Source organism: Pyrgilauda ruficollis, unplaced genomic scaffold (assembly GCF_017590135.1).
Source record: "Pyrgilauda ruficollis isolate IOZ18807 unplaced genomic scaffold, ASM1759013v1 scaffold156, whole genome shotgun sequence".
Lineage (NCBI taxonomy): Eukaryota > Metazoa > Chordata > Aves > Passeriformes > Passeridae > Pyrgilauda > Pyrgilauda ruficollis.
Window position 1 is genome coordinate 467,669 of NW_024514321.1, and position 19,150 is coordinate 486,818.

The 19,150-nt window shown below is 39.7% G+C and overlaps 1 protein-coding gene across 2 annotated transcripts in view; it reads right to left on the bottom strand.

Annotated features, from left to right (window-relative positions):
* Nucleotides 1-19,150, bottom strand: part of NAV2 (neuron navigator 2) — a 203,466-nt gene that overhangs the window by 21,971 nt on the left and 162,345 nt on the right. For both annotated transcript variants that reach the window (XM_041461855.1, XM_041461854.1), the window contains 8 exons: nt 16,065-16,532; nt 14,973-15,038; nt 13,713-13,757; nt 12,183-12,343; nt 9,806-9,994; nt 3,868-3,920; nt 2,573-2,596; nt 2,386-2,460 (listed from right to left, as the gene is read on the bottom strand). In XM_041461855.1, coding sequence (XP_041317789.1) covers nt 2,386-2,460; nt 2,573-2,596; nt 3,868-3,920; nt 9,806-9,994; nt 12,183-12,343; nt 13,713-13,757; nt 14,973-15,038; nt 16,065-16,532 — 1,081 coding nt within the window. The remainder of the gene's footprint in view (nt 1-2,385; nt 2,461-2,572; nt 2,597-3,867; nt 3,921-9,805; nt 9,995-12,182; nt 12,344-13,712; nt 13,758-14,972; nt 15,039-16,064; nt 16,533-19,150) is intronic.

Genomic DNA, 19,150 nt, shown 5'->3' on the forward strand with positions numbered 1-19,150 from the left:
CGGGGATGCACAGATCTCATTCCCATCAGCCCCTATGAAAATAAGCAGAGCTGAGACTGTGAGAAAATGGCAAAAAGTAATTCAAAACCTATCACTACACACATAGGAAAATCTAAATATTTATTTTAAAAACACAGAATGCACAGCTTCTGTTGGGGAGGATGAACACGGAACAACAAAGCTGATATTCAGGGATCCTCAGCAATAATTTTCAAAAGCAAAAAATAACTGGGCAAGCAGGAGTGCATGAATTAGTAACAGATACAAACCCTTAATGCTTTGACCTGAGCCTTAAAAGTTGCTCTTTCAAAACCGGATCTTGCCATCATTCCTATCTCAAAATCATTCAGTGAGCTATGGAAAAAAATATATCCTCCTTTTCTATAGCTGGAGCAAAATGTTTTCAAATTCATGCCCCTGATGGCTTGAGAAGCATCAACAACTGCAGTGTCTATGCAAGGAAATTCAGGGAAAAAACTGTAAATTGAAGAGATTAGTTTGAATTGCTGAAGTTCTAATTGCCTTTTTTTAAAGGAATCATGTCTAAAGGAAATGTCCAAGTGTCTTAACTAACAGCACTTATTAATCTAAATCTTTTTGGGAACAGACCTTGCCTTTTACGTGGAAAAAGGATGTTCTCAGGAAATAGGTGGCTAAAGACTGAAATTTAAGACTGAAATTTAATACTGGGACAGTTACAGCAACATCTCTGTTGCCAATTTATGGAGAAATCAGGGGCAGACTCAAGTCTAAGAAGTTTAAATAGCATGAATAAAACACTGCAAAATTTTAGCAAAGTGAACTAAGTAAAATATTATCAAAATAATAAATTATATGCTTCGTTTGTTTTGGTTTTGTTGGTTTTTTTTTTTTTGAGAAAAGCCTGTAAGAAAAACCCACAAAAACCCAAACGACCCAATCCAAACAAAAACATACAGGAGTGTACAATAAAAACTGCTCTCCACAAAGAGAGTGGTAGTAACCACACAGAAATTCTTGGGCAGATGAAGAGCAGCTGGGCCAGGCAGTGAGCAGCCTGTGCTGAGCACCAGCCCAGTGACCCTGAACTGTGGGAAGGAGAAAGCAATAAAGCCAAGGCAGAGCCAAATGAGCTGCTCAGCTGACAAGTTCTTTGTGTGAAGGACACAAGCTGGGTTATTTAACAACATCATAAAAAACCTTTGCAAGAGAATCTGGTCCTGCTTTCCCACAAGTAAAAGAAGCTTCTGAGGGAAAACCAACGCCTGTATCCATCCCCTTTGTATTTGAAAGGCAAATATAAGATTTAACTTTTGAAAGATGTTTAGACTGTTTTCTTTTCCTCTTGGGACAGTAACTAAGTGGTTTTAACTAAGGGCAGCCAAAGCCCTTTTATTTGACTTCTCTGTTATAACTGTGCTCTTGGTTTTCTGGCCCCATTTTCAAGCTGGATGAAGCACTGTGATGCCAAGAGTGGACAGCACAGGTTTCCCCTTGAACCTTTCCTGTGATACTGCTCAGGTGAAACCTGTCCTTTCCTGTCCCAGGCTTTGCACTCCCCCAGTTCCAAGAGCTGATGGACACGGAAGTCCCCTTCAAGCAGCACATGTTCTGATGTTTATTCATTCCCATAAACCAGGATGTCAGTATAGTCTGACCTGCTGACTATTCATCTCCAGCTTCTTTACTCCAGAATTGCTTATTTTCCTTGCAAGCTTCTGTGTTGCAGATTCCTGCTATCTGTGACTGCAGCACAGAACACCCAAATAAACTTGCTCAGGGTCATATAGTATTGCCTCAACACCTCCTGGATTCCAAGTATTTTTCCCCCCCAAGTGTCTTAAATTACTTATCCCTCAAATTCCTGAAAGGCACAAGCAGAAGTATTGTCAACACTGACAAAAAGTCATGTATCTCAGTTCTTCAGGCTTAACTTTACATCAGTTTCCAGAGCCCCTTATGCCAGTAGTATTTATCATGCCATTAACCCACATCTTTATGCAACAGAAAAACATAATGCATTTCAGTCCAAGTTTCTATTAACTTTTATTCCTACCAATTATAATCTTTATCTGTATCTCATCCCACCCAAATGTCAAAGCAAGACACTGTTTATAAAAAAAGACCCTGTCTCTTCTCAGGACCTTAAGATGGCTTACGCAGGTACAAAGCCAAATTAGTATTATAACCCAGTTTTTAAAGAAAGGTGTAAGATAACTTAGTAGGGCAGAGGATGTTATTTTTGGACATGTCCTCCACATGCATGTAGTTATTTCTTTAAACACATCAGTAATACGAACTGAATGTTATACACATGAAATCTTTTTGTCACTTAAAAAACCTGGGTTGTAATTGCTGCATTAAATGCATCCCAGGTTAATGTTTGCTCTCAAGAGCTGTACTCACATTAGCAGTCAGCTGAGTTGTCAGAGCTGACACTTTTTCTTGGGATGCGTCCAATTCTCTCCGCAGCTTGCGAATCTGTGGGTTTTAAGAGAGCACTTTATTGCATCATAACAAGGAGAAATAAAACAGCAAGACATAATACAATGCACAGTGTCATTTATGCTTGTCAAAGAGGACATGCTCTTACCTCTGACTGGCACTTCTCTTCAGGCTGGAAAATAAAAGGAAGTATGTGAGGATATTACAACATAACCAGCCTGACATATTTATGCATATTATCTTTTTGTATTTCAAGAACTCTAATATGAATTCCCTATTTTGCATTCCCTGATCCATATTCAGTCTAATTTCATCTCCTAATTTATTTACTCTCAAGGAAAAAGAAAACAGGCTGCTGGAGGTACTTCCTTGTGCAGGAAGGAATTTGGGCTCCACCTCAGCCTGCTGACCAGTGCACCTCTGATCTCAGTCACGGAGGCATGAAGAAGTCCTGGCTCTGTCCATAAGGGACTGCATGGGGCTCTGAAGAGCCAGGACTGCCACAGAACTTGGCTGATCCCAGGCAATTCCCTTCATCCCACGCTCAGCTCTCCATGGCAAGGAGGTCACATTTTTGCATTCCGAAGTAATGTGAAAACAAAAAATTAAAAATTCCTCCCACTTGGGTGCTGCCTAGGCACTGTGGCAATGAAATAGTGAGGACACACAGCCAGTTGTGAGGATGCCAAGTGGATGTACTGACCATCCACTGTGGTCAGCATGACAGAACTGTGACTACTTGGCCTGTTTCTAACCAGTTATCAGCTAAGGAGAAGTATGGGGTAGGAAGTCACACACTCCACAGTTTCTAAGAAAACATGCCCACTACCAGCCACCAGGAAAATTACAACCATCCAAACAACTACTGGGGACACTCGTGCAGCAAGCACAGGAACCTGAAGCTCTGAGTGCTCCCCTGCTATTTTCAAACTCCAGCCAGCCTTATTTTAGGATCAGATAACCAAAATGAATACACACGTGTGGAGAAAATGTTACTGGCACAGTGACTAAATTGCCTTTTTTTAGAATTATTTATGCATTGAAAAGTGAACTTCTTTAGTAGCAAATCATTAATATAAGGATGGGATGACTTTATATGGCAAATTTTGGGATGCTGTAAGTAATGAAGTTCGAATCTCCTCATATCTGAGGAGATTTGAAGGTGCTTTGTAGCAAAACCTACTTAGCACAGCATAAAATACAGACTCAAAAAATCAATTTAGGTCATTGAAGTATATGTTTAATGTGCTAAATATCCACAGACATCTTCAAGAACATAAACATCTTCAAGAATGTAAACATTCCTTTCCTAGCTAGCATTCAGAACACAGTCAAATGAAAACTGCTTTTTTCCTGCTCCTTGAATGGCAAAACTAGTACAGCAAGACCAGCCAATTCAATAATTTTGATGAATAAATACACACTTCATTTCATTATACTCACTGTGGAATAAATAGATGATGTACTGGACACCAAAGAGAGAGAAGAACCATGCACTAAAGGATAGAAAATAAACACAATGAATTTAAGTGCACTAACCACAGGGTGGAATCATCATAAATCATCCACTGTAAACCACCAATCTGCTGTAGAAATACTTTCACAAATTTCATCATCCATCATAAACTTAATTATATTATCGTACCAATAATGTACAGTTTGAAGCATGCATTGCCAGCTGACACAATCCATAACCTTGGATTTGGTAAAGCTGTTTTAAAATTCTCGTAATACTTATTTTTTTGGGAAAATTAGGTGTGACCAAGAAAGTTTACAAAAGTTTTGATGAAGGTCTGTTCAGAGATAAGTATTTCTCTGGATATTTTATATTAAAATTCTTGCAAAAGGGCTTACTCAAGATTAAAAAAAAAAAACAACTCCAAGAACTGCAGAAGGGATTACAAAATTAAATCTAAGTATTTAATCTTCAGTTTTAGGGGAGACTGAGCTTTTTTTTTTTCTAAGCAACAGACCAAGATGGGAATGTCCTGGGAAAACCACAACACCCAGCTCCACTGTGTAACCAGATGCCCAGGAGAAGATGTGGAGGACCCAAGATAAAAAAAAAACATTGTCTAATTTTGGGGTTGTGAATTCTCCTCTAAATGCAGCTGTATCTTCGTTCTGCTGACTTGAGGGAGCTGCATCAGTGCACCAATGAGCCCAACGTTCCCTTTCCCTGCAGGGTTTCTTGGTCTTTCTTTAAAGCAAGGACATTTTTTTAACAAGGCAAAGTTTGTTCTCTCATAAAAAATTAACAGTGAAAACATAGCTATAAAACTTCCTGGAAAAGGATTCATTTCAAGCAATTTTTGCATTTAAATTCAATAATGAACATAAATGAACGAGCTGATGACCTAGATGATCTTCAGAGGTTCCTTCCAACCCTAACTATTCTGTGATTCTCAAGGTTGTTACCATCCTGATGTCTGTTACTTAGGCATTAGAATTTGCATATAAATATAGCATCATTTCATTCTTTATTACACTATTGAAAAAAGTACCTGAAGCTATTTTTTCTGCTACTGAAACATACAAAATTAGTTTTCCCTTATTTTTATTTTTAGGAACAAATAGTACTGAACTGAAACTTTCATTCAAAATTCAGGTAATTGAACACAAATCAAATGAAATAGCACAAAATCACTTTTTCTTTCTTCTAAGTCCTCCAGGAAAAAAAAAAAAAAGGTTTAGAAAAGCTGCCATTTTGCTTTAATTACCTACTGCAATTCTACATTTGTAATAAATGGGTTCTGCTTTCCCACTGACATTATATCCTAAGGCAATATTGGAAAGAGAAGTAAAGAAGGTCTAAGCTGGCTTCTGAAGGAATTTAAGACAATTTAGAAAACCCACAAGAAAGTAAAAAAAAAAAAACCTCACACACATTCGCTTTCTCTGGGTAATCAGATTTTCACTTAAAATGATCTTTCTAGTTAGATATTAAGGGCTGTCCTGCACTAAGAACATAAAAATAAGTGGTGTGAGTCAGAGTCAGGCTCTGTCTAATGGTGTGCTCCAGCCCTGGCTGCAACCACAGCCCATGTTTACTGAAAAGAATGAAAAGAGGAGACAGATACACAATGATTATTCCCCAGGTACACCTTTGCACCTTCTGGGAATCAGCAGAGATGGAAATTCCAGGGGTAGAAACTGCAGTCAGACCATTGTTTTGGCTGCTGTGACCTGTCTAACATTAACTCCCTTAACTGCTACTGAATCCACTGACACATTTTGTCTGTAATGAAAAGTTCTCTTGTGTTCAGAAATGTAATTCTCTGCAGTTGTTTCAGACCTGCTCCTGAATCAGTCAGTAAGTTCCTTGAGTGTCCCCATGCCATTGTGCTAAGAGAAGGAATGGATGACCAATCTCTTTGTAACAAACAAAAATTCAATACACATCTCTTCAGCCACCACTTTGCAAGCTGAAGACTTCTATTTTAACTTTCTATCACAGATGTTCTGTGCTTAAGATCTCCTTCTCACTTTTCTTTACTTGCATTGTCCCATTAAGATTTTCAAGATGGAAAGCCCAAAGTGAGGCAATATTGCACAAGGCCACAAATGGACTCACAGAGGGAATATAGTATTATTTTCTGGTTTGCCTCCCTTTGTTCTTCCTTGTTGAATTTTTTTCCTAATAGAGACATAACCAAAAAAGAGCCCTACCAACTGGCCTGAGAGGAAACAGAAACTTTACTGTGGACTTGGTCAGACTCAACACGGAGTTAGCGTCAGCTGGAATTTTTAAGATCGCATTGGGACTTTAATACAGGAGAGAAGACACAAAATAAGAAAAAAAAAGGGAAAGAAAAAAAAGGAACCCTACTCCTGCCTTGTGAAACACCACCATCACACAGAATCATAGATTTATTTAGGTTGCAAAAGACCTCTAAGATCATCCAGTCCAAACATTAACCCAGCACTGCCAAGGCCACGAGTAAACCACGTCCTCAGGTACCACATCTACACAGCTCTTCAATTCCTCCATGAATGGTGACTCCCGTGCATCATTTGAACACATACCTAATTTCAGATTTCTCATTTCAAGGACGACTAAGGAATTAATATACTTCTGCAATTTCTTTTTAAAGGATCTGCAGATGGCTACTTGAAGGCTATTTAATTAGGAGCCTGAAGGCAGTTATGGTCTTGATGCAATTCCTGTTTCTTGCAGCCAGCACGCATCTGCATGCAGCCTACAAACCCAAATTGGTCTGGAGCTATTATTTTAAGGCACTGTAAATGCACAGGAAAGCATGTATCATTTTTAATGCTAGAAAAGAAAGGCTCTAGCCATGACCATCTGCCCAGAGAGCAGAAAGAAAAACTGGTATTGCAGTCAGTAGCACAAAAAAGAATAAGAATTTATATTCCAACGATAACGAATTTAACTTTTGTTTTCTCTTGGAGGCTGAAGTATCAGGGTAGAGCCAGTGACAGCCCAGCTCCTGGGGAACATTGTTGGCTGGAAGAGTGGGGAAACCGGAGAGCCAAGAGCCCACTCAATTTTTATGCTGCGGTTTTTCCCCATGAAGTTCTGGCGAGTTTGGAGGCTGTTCCTGCTGGCGCCTCCACAGCCCTGAGCCCTGTCTGACACAAGAGTTACTGCAAGGATGACCAACCTCCCCACCTACATGCTGTGCCTGTGAGAGAACATGACTGTACTTCATACCCAGAGACAAAAGAAGAAAAGGCTTTAAAGAATAAATCCTGACCCAGCTTTGAAGTTAATGAGAAACAAAAGTCTTGTAATATTATGTGCTAGGAAATAATTAAGAATTAGGTTGGTAAGCTTTATTTAAGACCTGGATTTATGCTTCATTGACACTGGATGATTGTATAAAATCAATTTGTTCATTAACCACAAATTTTAATTTCTATAATACTTTTAAATCTAGTCTCTCAAGGTGAAGGCAAACCTCTGCTATATTCAGAAACACTTAACCACTTAGACCTTGTGACTCCCTGAGAAAGAAGCAGGAGCTAGTAAGCAGGATAGCTTAGTAGTAGAGCGTTCTCTACAGCCAGGGAAGTGACGGAAGACCTTTCTCCTGAAGACAAAAAAAAAGACTACACCTAAACATTCAATCCATGTGGTAAAAATTATTATCCCTTTAGGTGCAAAAAATTGAGGAAAATCTGAAAGAGATCTTCAGTATGTCCCCTGCAGGGTCAAATTCCTTCCTCAGATACAAAAGTGGTATTTTCCAACCGCTTTCAAGTCCGTAACTTAGTGGATATTTTTTGGACTTAATTTTTATTACTTTTTTCAAATGAATAAAAAGCGCTTAATAGAACATTTCTCCTAACTCTTTTTATATTTTCCTTTTCTTCTTTTTTTTTTTTAATGGTTTCTCTTCAAACATGCAATACTTACTAGATGTTTATCCAAACCAAGCTCTCTGCTGGACAAGAATTTCGGAACTACAAGACAGAGTTTAACCTCCAATATGCCAAAATGGACTTGCTGCAATCTTAAGGACAGTTAAAGGACTAAGGCTACAATTTTTTGGAGGATGTCTTCAATAAAACCTAAGTAAATTTTGCTGCAGTATCTCTTCTGGTAAATCACTGAAGTGTAACACAGATACAGTGACTCAAATTCCATCCCAGATTATATTTATTATATAAAGCTGCAATGTCCCAGCTTTTAGCCCTACAGCATTATGCTAATAATTTTCAACTCCTAATAAAAATCCTTAGCCACAGACCTCTAAAATACAATAAAATGTACTGACTAAATTCAGTAACAAATTAATTAATTAATTAAAGGAGATTTAAGACTCAAAGAGTTAACATTGAAAATGTTTGCTAGGAACCACTCCATGCTTGAATTTTCAAAGGGCAATGCTTGAGGATTTTAATGTGTGCTCACAGCCGCTCCTGCTACAGCTACAAGGATGCCTGATCAGGAGCAATCAAACTAAATATTCATTTATAGGTAAATGTTTTTTCTTGTTATATTTGCATGGGTTCTTTTTATCAGGTGTGGTTACATATTTGAAAAGATAGCGAAGCTCTAAAAAAGACAAGCCTAGATGTTTCAAAGAGCTACTCAACTCCCTTTGGAATATAAGACTATTTGAGTGCAGCTTAAATACTGGAAAAATTACTGGGATAGAAACAGTCTAACTGATATCACTAATCTATAATATAAGCAGAAATGTGGAGGTGCAAGTTCAGAATACCCCTATTGAAGAAACACTGATGTGCTGACTCTAAGCATGAATTAGTAGTTCTGAGAGCACTAAAAATGAAGCACAGGATGTTTAAGCCATTTCTTGAACAGTCAAGGTCTAGATACAACACTTATTTCCTGTGTCTGACCAAAATAATCACTGAATAAACATCATCATTCTCTCTGGTGACCAGTGACAAGATCTGAGGGATCTTTGTCCTGAAGTTGTGTCAGGTTTAGGTTGGATATCAGGAAAAGGCTCTTCACCCAGAGGGTGACTGGGCACTGGAACAGGCTTCCCAGGGAAGTGGTCACAGGAGCAAGGCTGACAGACTTTAAGGAGTGTTTGGACAATGTTCACACATGGGGTGATTGTTGGGGTGCCCTGGGCAGGGTCAGGAGTTGGATTTGATGATCCTTGCCGGTCTCTTTGAACACTCCGATTCTACAATCAGAACAACCACGACTAGGACTATGGTTTTAGCTAACACTGAGAGCTCCACGCTGAAAAAGCTGTGTTTGAACTGAGAAGTGCCCAGTTCCTGTGCAAAGGCCACCCTTTGAGCTGGCGTTCTGCACACTGAGAATTTTAGACTTTCTGTGCTGATAGACTCGGACTCCCAGGAGAGTACTGAAGAGAGCACTCTCTATCTCCTCTCTTGACCTGAGGCCATGGAAAAGGCTTGCAAAATTGATTGATAGCACTGGGATTATGGGTGTGTAGTTGATTAGAAGTGTGTAATATCCCAGGGTGGAAAACTTAAGAGTTTGGGGTTTTAGAATACAGTAATATATATATAAAATAAGATGGAGGTTTCAGGGTGGAGGCTGGTCCTTCTTTATCTTCTTCCTTTCTCTTCATGGGTTTGGGTGGTATTTTGTAATTGGACAGAAAAGCCCGTATTGCGGACTTCGAGTGATTAGTTATTGGGTAAAAAGTGAAAGAATTTAGGTGTCATTTCTTAATTGGATATTTTAGCCTTAAAAGACCTTGTATAGAAAGATAGTTAGCCATTTTGTAGCTTGTTAGTAGAATGCTGTAGAACTCACGGCTTGTAACATAGATAAGAAATAATAAACAGCTGGGTCTGAACACAAAACACTGCCTCCAGAGCTTCAATCCCCACCCTGGCAGAGGCAGAAAAAGAAGCCAAAAACCGGCACCTTTGAGCATCCCCAGCCCCACAGGACCTTACTGACCCTCCTCGAAGCCATCGCGGAAGGAGCCGGAGCGGCTCATGGTGCGGCTCTTCTCGTCCAGGGACATGGAGCTGTTGCGGAGGCGCGTGTCGCCGTAGGGGTCGTAGGGCCCGTCGGCGTTGGACAGGCTGTGCGTGCGCAGCATGCCGGGGTTGGACAGGCTCATCTGCGCCGCGCTCGTGGGGCTCGCTGCAAAGCCAGCAACAAACACCGCCTTAGTACTGCCAGCACTCCTGCTCTCCCTTTGGTGATCCTCCACCAGCAAAGGTTCTTCCCTCCCCCTCCACTTTAAGACAAAAATTTTTGATATCATCTTCTCCAGGCTTCACTGGTTTTCAAACTAGGCTAGTGAATGTGAAAACTCTAGTAAAAGAAGGTAATTTTAAACACTGTCTGTATGTCCATAATGTCCATGTGTCCGTAATTCCACAAACAAGCTCAGTTACCTAACTAACACCTCCCAGGCATGGCAGAATGAAAGAAAATTATCTTGTCATTAACTAATTCATTAATTAGTTAATGAATGAATGAATTATATAATTAATTCCTCATTTAATTTGGAACTGTTCTTTCACAAAAATTGTAGTATTTTGTCTATATAGAGCAAGACTTAGCTTCTTCAAAAGAGCCTTCAAGTTCTAAGAAAATGACATTTTTCTACGTATTTTAGTCACAAATAAGAAGAGCTTTAGTTTCCTCATAGCTGTGCAGTTCAGAACCTTCTTTCCACTATGATGTCTTGAGAACTGTAAAATACTAATTTTGCCTTAAAAGCCAATATTCTTCCAGCCAGTGTTTAGAGTATAAAAGTACTGCAATCTCACATTTCTCAGAAGAACTTTTGTGCTAAAATTATGCCTGCTGTTTACTAAGAATTAGTTCAGTTGTGGGTAAAAAAAGAGAACAAAATCATTGTTCATCTGGGTAGGTTCCTTTTGGTGTGCTGTCATTGCCTGTTTCTATATAGACCAACAAATGATACAGACTATTGTAGAAGACAGGATAATTCAGTTCACAAGTGCTTGACTTTCATATCACCATTTGCTCTTGAATTAAATCCAATGACCTTTCTTAACTCCAATATCTCTAAGTTCTCATCTTAGGAACATATGAAAACATTATCTTTTTTTTTTTTTTTTTTTTTTTTTTTTTTTTTTTTTGTATTTTTTGGCCAAACATTGCAGTTTGTGGCCAAAGAACTTTTAAAGCTAATACAAATAATCTCCAACACTGTGCATAAAGAGTTAAGTTTCTGGGCTTATGACAACACTCTTTGGTTTTTTTTTTTTTTTTTTGATTTCATGAACTTTCCTGACAGTTTGCTAGCTGTTGGAAATGTAGCCATGCTGTGTGTATATTCAGCTGAAATTTTGCTAAGTATCAGTTTATTTAAAGCCACTTATTGAATGTGTTTCTTTCCAGAACACTCAAAGGCTCTAGAATGTCATTACTGCAACTCAAAACTACACTAGAAATAAGTGACTGTGCAATCTGCTCCAAATTTGCACAAGAAGTTCACAAGTGCAAGCTTAACTATTTTGCACACAATTATTATATATAAATTAGTTATTACATAGAAGTTATAATAAACAATATACTTATTTTAAATAATAATATCAATTATTATGGACGGGCTTTTGAAAGTCATAAACAAACAGGTATTTTCTTTCCAAATGTCACTTCAAGATGAAATTTACAAACCTGAAGAAACTGCAAAGCAACGAAGTCGTATTTAACCAGCCCAACAGAGATGAGCACCACCAGCACTTTAAATCAGGCTATTTCAACTGCTGATACAGTCAACTAAAACCTGCAATGCTTCATGGATCCTACCAATCAGCATTTATTGTTTCCTTAATTTAAAATGCATTTAGGAAAGAAATTAAGTGAAGGAATGACAGTTTTTCTGACTTGAAACTCCCCTGACTTTTATATATTGCTTGACTGAGCTTTCTGAAATTTCCAACAAGCCACTTGAAAAAGACAAAGATAAAATAACAAACTGATGAGACTGGCATACACAGTAAGTAAAATGCTTGGATTTTAGAGAATGTTGCAAAATCTGCAGGCAACATCTTATGTCCTCTAAGCATCCCAATGTGTGATATCAACCGACCGCTCTACTGAACATTTTATAAAGCTCACAATTTATATTAATCTGATTACTCCCAGAGAATCAGTTTCAAAGTTACTGCAAGAATGGCACCTTTGGGCATACGAGACAATAATGCTAATTAGTCACACTCATTTCAATGAGATTGCTTCCTCAGGTTCAGTGTGGGCCTTGGAGCTGCTGAAAGAAAATTATCTTGTGCAACATGCTGTTTTCAGGACACACAAAGCATTGCTGTGATTATTCAAACAGATTATTATTCACCAAGCTGCGAGAAGTTAAATCTAGTTCCAGAGGGTGATGTTATGCTGGATCCAGATGAAAATGGAGAATTGGCAGCAGTATCCTGCAGTCCTCCTGCTGAATGGGACCGGAGCCATTCCTTTGCATCCTCTTGACTACGCAACTGGGAGGATGGAGTATACCTGCAAAATCAAACAGCTTTTTCACCATGAACTTTGATATTTATTTGACTTTTTTGTTAAAAAAAAAACCCAAAAAAAACAACCATGAAATGTCACAAGGCTTGGGGTGGGAGAGAGAGAGAAAGAAAAAAGGAAGAATCCTCATATGAAATTAAAGGATTAAATAATCTAAACCAAATAGAATTCTGAATTAAGGAGCTGCTCCAAGCTCTTCTACCATGTTCCTAATTCATTTTGCCTCTGTTTGGCGGGGGGAAAAGCAAACCACAAACTTCTTTCCTATGGCTTCAGGTGTAACCAAACCAGAGTGAATCAAAAGTTACAGGTAGAAGTTGTGCTGTGTAGCACTGTAGGATAAAATGTAGTGTGTGCTACATCATATGATTTAAAAATATAATGGTAACTTGGAAAACATTTTCCTAAGTTACGCCAAAATTCTAACACTATTTAAATATTTTGGTACATCAATAACCTTAGCTGACTTTTAGTGATATTATAACCAAATTCAAGTCAACAAAGCCATTACCAGGATTTTTTTCAACAAGCTGTGACCCAGTATTTCATATTCCAGAGACATCCATATAAGGCCTGTGGAGTGTATCCCATTTAGTTCAAAACTAACAGCATTGAAGCATCATAAAGGAGACTATGTTTAGCCTTTTCTGAAGGCATTGAAAATAGCTGAAACATAGTCTATGCCAACACCAGTGGCAAAACACCCTCTGGCTTCAACTTAAGTTTCATTTATTGTGTCTATGTGTAATAGGTATGTCAGGACAGGTGTGATGTGAGCTATGTGATAGGGTACAGATACCAACACTCATCTGCTGATGGAATTCAGCATCTGCCTTGGGCTATGCCATCACCTTTGGACAAATATTTATGAGTAAATAGCTCTTCTTCCAAAAACTTAGAGCCTATTATTTGCTGATATTATCTATTTAATTAATTAGATTCCCTTCAAGTAATGCCCTACAGTAAGATACCACTTATTAAGACTATTTTAAATCAATGGGATCACTGCAATAATTTTAAAAGTCAATCTGCTTTCAAAAAATACATTCATTCTTCTGCTTATGTCTCGACACTTCAGCAGCAGTTCCTGACAATCTGCATCTCTTAAACTTTCAATATAAATCAGGAAAAAACGGAGGAGGAAAAAACGGAGGAGGAAAAAACGGAGGAGGAAAAAACGGAGGAGGAAAAAACGGAGGAGGAAAAAACGGAGGAGGAAAAAACGGAGGAGGAAAGGAAGAGTATTGTTGCCACCTCTTGCAAACTGTGACCATCACCACCAGCCACAACAGAAACACAAAGCAAACTCCAAAGCCACCACAGAAGATGTTAAACCATGTGGAAACACCAATACCTGAGTCCCTTCTTAGGCAAAGTGTTCCTATCAAGATGTGGGTCGCTGCAGAAAAGTTAAAAGAAAAGAACTTCAGAGAAGAACAAAAGGGAAGGAATAAGATCAGGATGAAGGACATACAAACATCTGCATCACCTTTTCAGAGGAAAAGGTGCTGGGGCCTCCCTACAGAAACATGCACAGACCTCCTCACCCAGGTGGGGTTTGCACAAACATGCAGCTGCTACCATGCCAATGAATCACATCTCTTTACAACCTCACCTGACTGTTTCTCCTACCCACAATGAACAAAAATGGCTCTTTAAACATCAAATGGGTATTTAAAAATACACTTTTCAGCAGGCTATTGGTAAAACCTGATGGGAATATTCAAGTCCAAACCACCTTCCCATCATTTCTTTCAGCAGACACCCTCTAGGGAATGCACCTAATTACTGTAAAGATGTATTGAGCCCAGACTGTTTAAATTTCCAAATCTTAGCCTAAGTCCCATTAGCAAAGTAAAATGGACCCATCAGCTGTCCAAAACTCAACTATTTCAGTTTATGTTTTTACAACTGATGAGCAGAGCCTGTTAATATGTTTTGAAAGAAAATACCCCTGTGGTTAAGTAAATTAATTAAATGACAATCCTTGTAGCTAAGTTACAGTATGAGACTGACAAAAATTACATCAGTGAGCACAAGTGAGCTGGAATGTTTAGATATGTGTCACCTTTTCCTAACTTTAACATGCATTTGTACAAGGATGACTGTACCTAAATACTTGGAAAACACTCATGAGCCAAGCTGCAGTAAGAGACTGACAACACTGAATCACACAGGGACTTCACAACAAAAAGGACAGGCCAGAAAGGCAGTGGGAAAAGCAGCATGCCAGAGGAATGCTGAAATGCTAGTGAGAGTTTAGATTTGTAGGGAAAAAAAAAAAAAAAAAAGACATGATTTTCAAATTGTCTTTGGCAAAGATATGAAGGGTGGGTTAAAAATACCCCTCAAACCAAAGGACATTCCCAGAAATGAGAGCAACACCAAAAACATGCCAACTGTGCTGTATGCTACTCTTCAGATTGATTTGGGTGGCTAGATGGGTGTTTGCAGGGACTCTCACTGGCATGTCTTTGTGTCAGTTCACACCTGGATGATGAACACAGCCGAGCACTCAACTGAGCACAGTCTGGCACAAAACAATTTGCTTCACTGAGATGGGCAACAAAACCTGCAGCCTTGAGCATATACTCCTGTCCTGAGACAGCATTACCTGTCCTGTCTCCTGGGCAAGGTATTTCGGCAGAATTTGGGGCTAGCAGCAGGGGAAGAAAGAGGGCTAGAAAGAGCAGTCCAACAAGACAGAAAACAAGAGAAGGAGTATTAGAATGAAAAGATGAGGGAACAAAAAGGAATTATAATAAAACACAAAGAGAACTCCAAACTGTCAGAACATTACATTCAGGTGCAATTTTCTCCATTGAGACGCAGCTACAAAAATCTTGCTACCTGAACTCATCACTACACATCAGGACATAGCTCATTTCCAGTGCTTGGGAGGGTTCTACTGCCATCTACAAGAGGTTCCTCAGAGACCACTGCAGAACTCTCCCCAGTGTTAGCTCAGTGTGCCATCAATCCAGCTCTGATGCTGGAAAAGCCCTGTTCCCTCCTTCATGCTCATCCTCCTCCCAGGTCCTACCCTGTGTCCACATAGGTACCAGTGAATCTCACCATATACAGAGCTGGGGAACTGATCAGTCTGAAATAAAATTCAGCTGATTGTTTTTCACTTGGATCCAGCTTCTAATAGGATTCACTAAGCATACACATGAATGCTTGTACTGAAATATTTTAGTGAACAATTGGAGATAGGACAAGACAGCGGGGAGAAGATGAGAAGGGATCAAGTGACTATGGAGATAAGGACTTGTCTTTTCAGCATCACCTCCAGTTTGAAAGTTATCAAATTCTACAATCAAAAAGTTTAACATGAAAAGGTTGACTTTTGAAATCAAAATTGGAGGGTTTTTAAAAATACCACTATCATCTCAATTAACAACAGATCTTTGGAAGGATAACCTATAATGCAAAATTCAAGTATTAGGTACCATCTGCTAGCAAAAAAAAAAGTTGTCACATTGGCTGTGACAGCAAAATAAAAACCTCTTCTGAACCCATCCTCCTGCTCTGAACTGGGCTCCTTTCCCGGAATAACTTATCTGTAAGGTCTAGTCCTAGCGTTATCTGCACTGTCTGGTAAGTGGTATTATTTGATCTGTATCTGCAGCACTGGCTACTGCCACCAGGACTTCATTCCCACTTGAGATACAAACATATGGAAACAAGAGAAAAGCCCACTAACCTTTCAGACAACGTAGTCTTAACACTGTTGGTACGGATGAAGGGAGTCAGAGAATCATCCTTGGAGGCTGGAATCAAGCCACTGGAGGAGTTGTGGCTCAGCCCACCTCCACTGCTCAGGGAGATGTCTATGGATTCGCAGCTGGTGTGTAAGCTGCTGACAGACTGGTATCCAATGCCATCCTTGCTAACTGCAGAAGAACTACTGGCATTGGTACCCCATGTCAAACTGTTGGAAGGAGCCGAGTGTGCAGAACTGGGGCTGGAAGCCAGTGGAGACTGGTTGAGATCTGTGTTTTTACTATAGAGGGGACTGCTGCCCCCACTGCTCAGCACACCACTGCCAGATGGGGAGTCAAGGGTACTCTGCTGGTTCATGGTGGCATGAGGGTTGGAGATGACTACTGAGTTTTTCATATTTTCAGCTGTTGTGATGGGAACTTGTTTACTAGGCTTGCCACCAAAAAGTCTGTAAAAAAGAAGACAGCACAAAAAATACATAAAATGGAACAGTAAACACAAGGATATCTTATATTTCATCTTATCTTCAGAAAACCAGAATTGAGTACATGATCCTAGATTGTACATATGCAACTATACATTATAATCTCCTTCTGTTCATTGTCCCTTTCAATAAAGCCCAGAGGCAATTACAACAGCTCCAAATCTTTCTCAGGTGAGTCATCTTTGAATCATGAACCAATACTTCCACAAAGCTAAAATACACCTTCACAGAACTAAGATACAACCATATCCTCTTCTGTTCCTTAAGGAAAAAGGACACCAGAGAAACAATCTGATGTATGGAATACTAGAGACTGGAGGCTTATTGACCAGGCAAATTCTGCACAAATCACCAAATGCTCCGCACAGAAGTGGCTTTTGCTGGGATGCAACAATGCACTCATACCAAACATAGGCTTGTTTCATTCCATGAACCAAGCTGTCTGGAAACAGTATTTTTTAGTGGAGAATGTGATGTTACCTGCTTTTTGGCACCTGGAATTGCTAGTAAAACACTAGGTGAGTTCCAGAACTTGGGGAGGGAGGGGATGGAGGAGGCTTACCACAGCATCACTGTTGCCTGTGATGCAGCTCATTGCTGAGGAAAAAAAGACCCCAGTTCCTTCATAAACAGAGAATGGGAAACTCCTCAGAAGTGCCCAAGCATCTCAGTAGTAAACACACTTCAGACTAAATTATCAATCATTCAAAACTGATCTTCAAAATTAGGAAGGAAGCATATCTTCCACTCCAGCTTCAAACATCAACCCCAAAACACTTTTGCTTTTGTTTCTGCCTCTTGGCTACCTGTAACTACCTTTGGAACCTTAGTTTTCCTCACGCATACCTGTACAGATTTGCTTTTTTGTCATTCACTGTGGAGTACCGTGGGTGAAACCTTTCAGAATAGAGGACTACAGCACTTACATACAAGTGTTCCTGAAGACTTAGGAGTGGGCATGCACCAGGCAGAACTTTCTCTGCTTTGGAGCATGCCCAGGCTGTTGGACACATGGACACTAAGTCACTTTGTCCATCACTTCCCAGAAACACAGGCTGTATTAGAGCTGGGCACCTGCAGCACCCGGAGCAAGCCCAGTGCTGCCCAGCAGCAGTGTCCAGGCTGCACAGGTGCTTCCTGCAGCTCCAGTGCATGAAACACACCTGAGCTGGGCAGCTGCTGCTACATACTTGCCCCAAGGCATCTGGACAACACTTCCAACTGAGAGGGCAGGTTTAGATAAGACATAAGGAAGAAATTCTTCCCTGTGAGGGTGGTGAGGCCCTGGCACAGGCTGCCCAGAGAAGCTGTGGCTGCCCCATTCCTAGAAGTGTTCAAGGCCAGGCTGAGTGGGGCTTTGAACAAGCTGGGAGAGTGGAAGGTCTCTCTGCCCATGGCAGGGGAATCAGAACAAAATGATCTTCAGGGTCCCTTCTGACCCAAGCCAGTCCGTGATTCCATGGCACTCAGCAGCTCTACCAGCTTAGTGTATTCCCCGAGGTATTCCTGTGCCAGAGCATACAACCTCTTCAGCTTCACTGGGGAAACCACTCTTAAAGAAAGCATCCCAGAGCTTAAAAACCCCAAACACCCACACAACAGTTTTGTAAGCTGCTTTTAAGCTACCCCCTGTTTATGACAACATGGAAGTTACATATATTCGCGAACTTATCGATAAGTCTGTATAATTAAAAAGGTATGGATTCCAATTCACTGTGTAACACCAAAAAAACCTACAGGGCCAAGAGGAAACAAGCAAAAAACAATGTCTGCAACTCCACTATGAAAATTAAGCTCAAAATCTTCTTTACTGTCATCCTAGAAATCAGTAATAAGCAGAGGAGGCCCAGTTCAACTCTGACACATTTCAACACATGACAGTTTTGACAGGCTGGTGAAAATTCAAGTGTGAGATTGTAAATCAAATGAGGGAATAGTTAAATTGAGCCTCAGTGTCGGCTCTTTGAAGTTTCATGTATTTCTAACGTAGCATTTCAATTACACAGCCAGCAATGCAGCTTTTTAGTAATAAAAGTTTCCCAATCACAGTCCTACCAATGTGCCTGAGGCACACTGAAATCACTGAAAACACTGTAAATCCGCAATTCTCATTGTGTATCCCATGGAAGTGAAAGGCCTACTGGAGTTTTTCAGTAACCACTGATGAAAATTACATGTTCCAAGGTACATGGCTTATCTATTGTTAACCAGGTACAAAATAAAGTATCTTCAATTATCCTCACACAGGCTCTTCAAATAAAACCAGCCATCTAAAAACAGTTTACAGCATCAGCCTAAGCTGCCATCACAGCCATTATGCTTGCACTGGTGCTTCAGATGGAATGTAGCTTTCTCACATCACTGGAAGCAGGATGATGGAGCATAACTATGGATATTATGGGCATCACAACAAAATGAAATGTAAAACACTGCAACTTGAAACACACAAGCTACTCAAATTCAGTTGAAAAATAGTATTAACAGACCTTTTCACCAATATCAAGGCTTTGATATACACTGCATCAACAAATTAGCTCCTCACCAACTATTTGTTAATGTTAGTGTGTGGGGTACTCTTGGAG